This window comes from Arachis stenosperma, chromosome 5 (genome assembly GCF_014773155.1).
Source record: "Arachis stenosperma cultivar V10309 chromosome 5, arast.V10309.gnm1.PFL2, whole genome shotgun sequence".
Classification (NCBI taxonomy): Eukaryota; Viridiplantae; Streptophyta; class Magnoliopsida; order Fabales; family Fabaceae; genus Arachis; species Arachis stenosperma.
The window spans coordinates 56,904,328-56,910,791 of NC_080381.1; the positions used below are offsets into that span (position 1 = coordinate 56,904,328).

Genomic DNA, 6,464 nt, shown 5'->3' on the forward strand with positions numbered 1-6,464 from the left:
GGTATTTAACCTGTCACTTAATTATACAAACTAGGTATTTAGGTCATTTGAAGTCCTATGTACGAAACAAAGCTAAATCAGAAGGTTCTATAGCTGAGGGATACGTGGCTGAAGAAGCTCTTACATTTTGCTCTCGATACTTAGAAGGGATTGAGACAAGATTTAATAGGCCACCACGTGTTGATGATCGTCCGGATGATAATTACAGTACACATGTGGATTCCATTTTTCCACAAATGGGGAACTCAAAGGGAGCTTTCACAGTATTTGAGTTGTCACCTATGGAAAAAAAACAAGCACATCGATATGTGGTTTTAAATTGTCCATATGTCAAATCGTTCATTGAGTAAGTGCTTAAGGATTTTCGTACATGTTTTTTATTTACTTGAAAATAGTTGTTTAGTTAGAGTTAAACTTTCGTATCTGACAGTGACTTCAAAGATTTTGTACGAAGACGATCTAAGGGTAGAAGGCCTTCAAATGTAAAGATAGAAAAAAGAGTCAATAAAGATTTTGTTACTTGGTTTCCTGCGCAGGTAAATAGAAAAGTGATAATTTTTTGCTAATATTGAGCTAGTATTTGTGGATATAATAACTAATATCTCTATCATAATAGCTTATGAACCCAAGTATTATGAATACTGTGCATGAGGATTTGAGATACTTAGCAAGGGGTCCATCATGATATGCCAAGAGGTTTTCTACATTTAGTATTAATGGGTTCTCCTTTTGAACTACCAATCGAGACAAAGGGTTAAAGACCCAGAATAGTGGAGTTTTTTTAATGTCTTCAACTCCTTGTGTTGCTAGCGCTAGTGATGCTGATGTTAGGAATGCTGATTTGTCATATTATGGCAAACTCGAAGATATTATAGAACTAAACTACAATGGCCAATTTCGGGTTACTTTATTCAAATGTAAATGGGCTGACACCACTAGAGAACGGGGCTGTAGAAAGGATAATTGGGGTTTTACTTTTGTTAATTTTTCACGAGTAATACACAGTGGTGACCGAGAGGAGGATGATCCATATATTGAAGCCTCACAAGCTCGAATGGTGTATTTTGTCAATGATGAAGTGAATAAAGATTGGAGTGTTGTCGTGCATTTGAAGCCAAGAGATTCATATGATATGGGGGGAATGAAGATGATGAAGCATGCGAGAATGAGCCATGGTTAGAGCAAAACTTAGATTCTTTATTTGAAAATGGTGATAATCTATCATTGTTAAGAGATGAGGTAGATGATGAACTACTAGATAATGACATTGGAGAAGACGAACACATGTTAGAATAGTAGGTGAGTTTTATTAATAAGTGGTTTATTATAGAAAAATAATTTTTGTCTACATTTCTTCTTTTTCAATTTAACTTTTGTTTGTAAATTTTACATAAATATGTTGTTTAGACTCATTAATTGATTTAATGGAACTACTAAACCTTGATGCACATTTTATTTTATATTTATTAATTATTTATTTGATCTATCATGCAGATATGCCAAAGCAAAAGAGGTACAAGAATCTACTTAAAGCAGCAGCTGCTAATTCTTCACAAGACAAGTCAGTAGCAGCTGCCAATTCTTCACAAGACAAGTCAAATGCATCACAAGTCAAGTCCGTAGCAGCTACAAATTTCTCTCAGGACAAGTCGGCAACAGCTGCAAATTCCTCTCGGGACAAGTCGGTAGCAGCTGCAAATTCCTCCCGGGACAAGTCAGCAGCTGCAAGTTCCTCCCGGGACAAGTCAGCAACTTCAAATTCTTCTGAGCCATCATCAGTTGCTCCAACTATATCTGAGCATCCATCCGAACCTAAACGTAAACGTGGGCGTGAATCTAAGCATTACTGGACAGTTGATGCCATAGGTATGTAATATTCTCAACTGTAATATTCTCAACTGTCATGCACTTTCTTAAATATTTATGAGCCATGACATGTTCATCTTAGTTCATCTTACTTATTTGGTTCAACTTATTCTTGCAGTGGATATTACTAATATTAGCCTATTTTCACCTTGATTCGGAATTCTGATGTATAATATATAGTATTATACCCTGCACAAGAATCAATCTTTTATAATATATATTTATCATTATATGTTTTATTCTTTAGTTGCTCAATTACTCATTTATTTATATTTATTTATCTATTTTAGATGAATATAAAAATAGTACACGCCTTCATTTATTAGTGAAGGATGTGCATAATTTGCCAGAAGGTTTGCGCATAGTTGTCAATTTTGATAGACAACATGCAGCAATAGGAGAAGCAGCCGGACTCCTTGCAGGAATTTGTGGGCAATTGGCCACTGATTGTGTAGCATTTCCAATCAGTTTTGATAAGTGGTCAGACATTCCAGAGAGCTTTTTGAAAATCAATGGAATATTTTTTTTCAAGTAAGAAGATTACTTAAACTCTAAAGCTTATTTCTTTGTCATTATTTAGTTATATTTGTTTGTTAATATATATTCTTTGTTCCATATTAAAGGCTCGATTTTGCTTCAAAGTGTGTGATAGCTTGGCCAAACGATTTCTGCTCCAATCGCTTGGCAAAAAATGGAGGGAACATAGGATAAAGCTTTGGAATGAGTTTTATGATCCGAGGTTGAGTAAAACCGAGATCATAAATAATACACCAGAAGATATTGCTCTTGATCAATGGGCTTTATTCTTAGAATATCGTTTGAAGCCTGAAACTCAGGTAAGTACTTAGAATCCTAGTTAAATGTTGTCCCACTAAAATGCCTTATATAGTTTGCTGCTGTAAATAAGATATTGAATTCATATGGAATGTTGTAAATGCAAGTTTAACTCTATTTAATTGTGTCCAAATTTATCTTGCAGAATCTTTGTAAGAGGAATCAGGAAATTCGGCAAAAACAAATAATTCCTCATACTTCAGGTGCTAAATCAATTGCAAGAAGAAGGGCTGAATTGGTAATCATTTCTATGTGCTAAATAATTTCTCATAGATTAATTCCATTTATCTCGTTGAACCCCCCCTCCAAACATAATCTTTTATATATAATAATCAGGATATGAGAGTCAAACAAGCTTGAATTTCATACAACAGTAATTATCATAATAAACTGAAAAAATTATTAGTGTGCTATTAAGGTTTTGCTAACTTTACAAGCAAGAGTGCAGGACTAATGGGTACGAATAGTTAGGTTTATTAATTATAGCTATGAGAATATTAAAGTTATGATTAAGACTTAAGATGAGGTTTAATATTTGATTAGGCATGTGGGCTGGCTTGTCAGTGTCTCTCAGAGCTGGTACCTAACAAATTCATCATTCACATGCCTACTAACTTAACTTGGGGCCTCACTCACCACCTTATCTAGCTCAATTTCATTTTCATTTCAATTATATTTCTGTCTCTAATTTTTCTTAGTTGTTTGTTATTATAACATATCCTTTTTGTACTTGTTTTTCATTTTGGTGAAAAAACATGATATACACCTTTTGCAATTTGTTCCTTTCTCTTTTTTATGGTGAAAGAAACCTTGGAAATTAAAAATTGGAAAGTGGTACCACCAATCTTTTTTATGCATCTCAGTTGTTATATTATTGCTGTTAGTTAATTTTATGCATATCTTTTCTTGAATGATATATTTCTTGATTGACTCTTTCTACTTTTCTTGAATTTTAGACAGAAGAGACGGGAAAAGAAGTTAGTAGAGTTCAAATGTGGGATATCACTCACAAGAAAATAGATGGAAGTTATGTTAATGAAAAGGCTAAAGAAATAGCGGTAAGACTAAAGTACAATAAGTAACTTGTTTGTATTTCCTTTTCTTTCTTTTTTATAAGATAATATTATGTTTGATTCTTTCTCTTTCTTTTTATATATGTAGGAGAAGATTGAAGTATATAGCAGTCAACAAGTGGTGGAATCAACTGTTAATTCTCCTCTTGATGCACTTGGAGTAGTTCTTGGGAAAGAGTACCCTGGTCGTGTTCGAGGTTTAGGCATGGGAGCTGTTCCAACTGTTGCTTTCAAGAACAACACCACAAGAATTAGTCAGATGAACTTAGGTTCTTCAAATGATGCTGGCACATCATCTACTTGTGGTCCCAGTGTGCAAGAAGAATTGGATACTGTTAAAGCGCAGTTGCAAGCATTAGTCTCCTACATTGCTTCTAAGGAATGAGGTAAAATTCCAGTGGAATTGGCTGGAATGTTCCCTACTCAACAAATTTCACAGGTACAAATATAATTTATGTTCTTAATACCTTATTCCATGTGTAATATTTGGACTCTTAAGAGAATTTGGGTCAATTTTAAAATTTGACTTTGGAAGCTAACTTTAACTTTATTAATTAAAAGCCTACCAACAATTGATTCTTATGAAAAAGACTAATTGATTTCTATAAAAAATTGATATACATATAACAAATTAAAAGGTGCAAGCAAGAAAGCTAAGAAATATTTTAAAGAAGCTAAGTTAATATTATAATAACCAAAATTAGATTGAAGTAGTAGCTAGTAACACACAGGATAAGTAGTACACATGTTTTATATTATAGTAAGTAGTACACACGTTTTATATTATAATAACATTATTTTTGTTGTTGCTCTCCATTAATAAACTCTTATGAATTAGTTTCTCCACCACAAACCTGAAACTATTACTAGTAGCACTCTTCGTCAAGCTTCTAGCACTTAACTTGGCCATTATGATTATGATAAAGAGTAGAATGAAGTAATAGCTCTGAATTCAAGTAGTACTGTATAAAAGTGCAGTTTGTGTGATTGTATATATATATATATATAGTGGAAGTGGTGGTGGTGATGGTGCATGTGGTATATGGCAGTTTTAAGATAAGATATAAATTGGAGGGTGGTTACATGGATATTTATTTGATAAAATAGAGAGAGATTGATGGTTGAAATAGAGTTAAATTAGTGTGAGTTTCTTTTTTCTAATTCCCAGAAAACAGAGGATTTATTGTGCAAATAGTTAGTGTATGTGAGTTTTCTTTTTTGATTGAATAATTTTATATTAATAGTTTCAGATTCAGTTTTATATCCTTTTTTATTGTGCTCATAATTATATTTTTATTGTAGGGATTGGATCAAGAGAGTGAGATTCTATCACCAAGAGAGTTAGGAAGTAGGTCTTCTGGAGTGAGCAATAAAGAAGCATGATCTTGTATGATACAGTTTTTATGTATTAAGTACTATAGATATATGTTAAGACAAATTATTGAAAATGTTATCTTTGATACTTTGTTTATGGATTATGATTTTTTATTTTCGGAGACTATATGAATTAAAAATCTTGTTATGATGTTTGATTTAAGGTTATGCTTTTTGGTTATTATGAGATTTTAAAGTTTGAGTTCTAAAAATGTCACTTTAAATACATAGTTTCAATCTCATTTTAAAAAGTATAAAATTGCAATTAGGTAAAAACGACGGCTAAAAACGCCATTTTAAACAAAAATGGTGCCATTATATCATGGTAAAAACGGCAATTAAAAACGCCATTTTAAACGAAAAGGATGCCATTAAACCCAGGTAAAAACGGCGGTTAAAAACGCCATTTTAAACGAGGAGGATGCCATTAAACCCAGGTAAAAACGGCGGTTGAAACCGCCATTTTAAACGAGTAGATGCCATTAAACCCAGGTAAAAACGGCGATTACAAACCGCCATTTTAAACGACAATAAACCGCCGTTTTATTTGGTTAAAAAGCGCTAAAAAACCGCCGTATTATCCATTGGTTATTACGGCGGTTTTCAGAAAACCGCCATAATAACCAGAATGGCACCCCAGAATTTAGGCGTTTCTTTGGGGTGCCATTTTCGGTAATAATGGCGGTTGTAACCGCCGTAATTATCTTAAAAAACCGCCATTTTAATACAAAGAGACCGTATACATTTAGATCTCATTTGACCACCTCATGGATGGTATTCCTAGGTCTTCCTCTGCCTTCCACCCCTTGTCCATCTTCCATCTCATCCACCTTCCTGACTGGGTGGTTTGTTGGTCTTCTTTTCACATGTTTAAACTACCTGAGACGCGATTCTACCATCTTGTCCACAATAAGTGCTACTCCAACTCTCTTTCTCTCTCTCTCTCTCTCTTATATCTTTGTTCCTTATTTTATTCAATCGCGTATGACCACTCATCCATCTCAACATCTTCATCTCTTCCACACTTAACTTATGTTCTTACTCCTCTTTGGCCATCCAACACTCTGTACCATATAGCATAGCCGGTCTAATAGCAATGCAATAGAATTTACCTTTAAGTTTTGAAGGCACTTTTTCGTCACATATAAAACCAGACATACTCTGCCATTTTGACCAATTTGCTTGGAGACTATGAATTACATCCTGTTCAATCTCTCCATTATCTTGTATGATGCACCAAATATATTTAAAACTTTTAACTTTTTGGTAGGATATTTTCTCTAATATTCACCTCTGTATTAAGGTTTCCATTTCGGC

General features: G+C 33.6%; 1 protein-coding gene across 1 annotated transcript; it reads left to right on the forward strand.

Annotated features, from left to right (window-relative positions):
- The first annotated feature begins 784 nt into the window (after nucleotides 1–784).
- LOC130980816 (uncharacterized) lies at nucleotides 785–4,158 on the forward strand. The gene is made up of 7 exons (XM_057904457.1): nucleotides 785–1,175; nucleotides 1,495–1,866; nucleotides 2,157–2,317; nucleotides 2,490–2,702; nucleotides 2,846–2,938; nucleotides 3,657–3,758; nucleotides 3,862–4,158. Exons 1-7 carry the CDS (start codon nucleotides 785–787, stop codon nucleotides 4,156–4,158), a joined length of 1,629 nt encoding a protein of 542 aa, XP_057760440.1.
- The last annotated feature ends 2,306 nt before the right edge of the window (nucleotides 4,159–6,464 follow it).

Excerpts from the sequence above, each read along its gene's own strand:
- LOC130980816 (XM_057904457.1), top strand. The coding sequence starts at position 785 with ATGTCTTCAACTCCTTGTGTTGCTAGCGCTAGTGATGCTGATGTTAGG. Across the intron at positions 1,176-1,494 it reads GCATGCGAGAATGAGCCATG|ATATGCCAAAGCAAAAGAGG; the intron begins GTTAGAGCAAAA and ends TCTATCATGCAG. Across the intron at positions 3,759-3,861 it reads AAAAGGCTAAAGAAATAGCG|GAGAAGATTGAAGTATATAG; the intron begins GTAAGACTAAAG and ends TTATATATGTAG.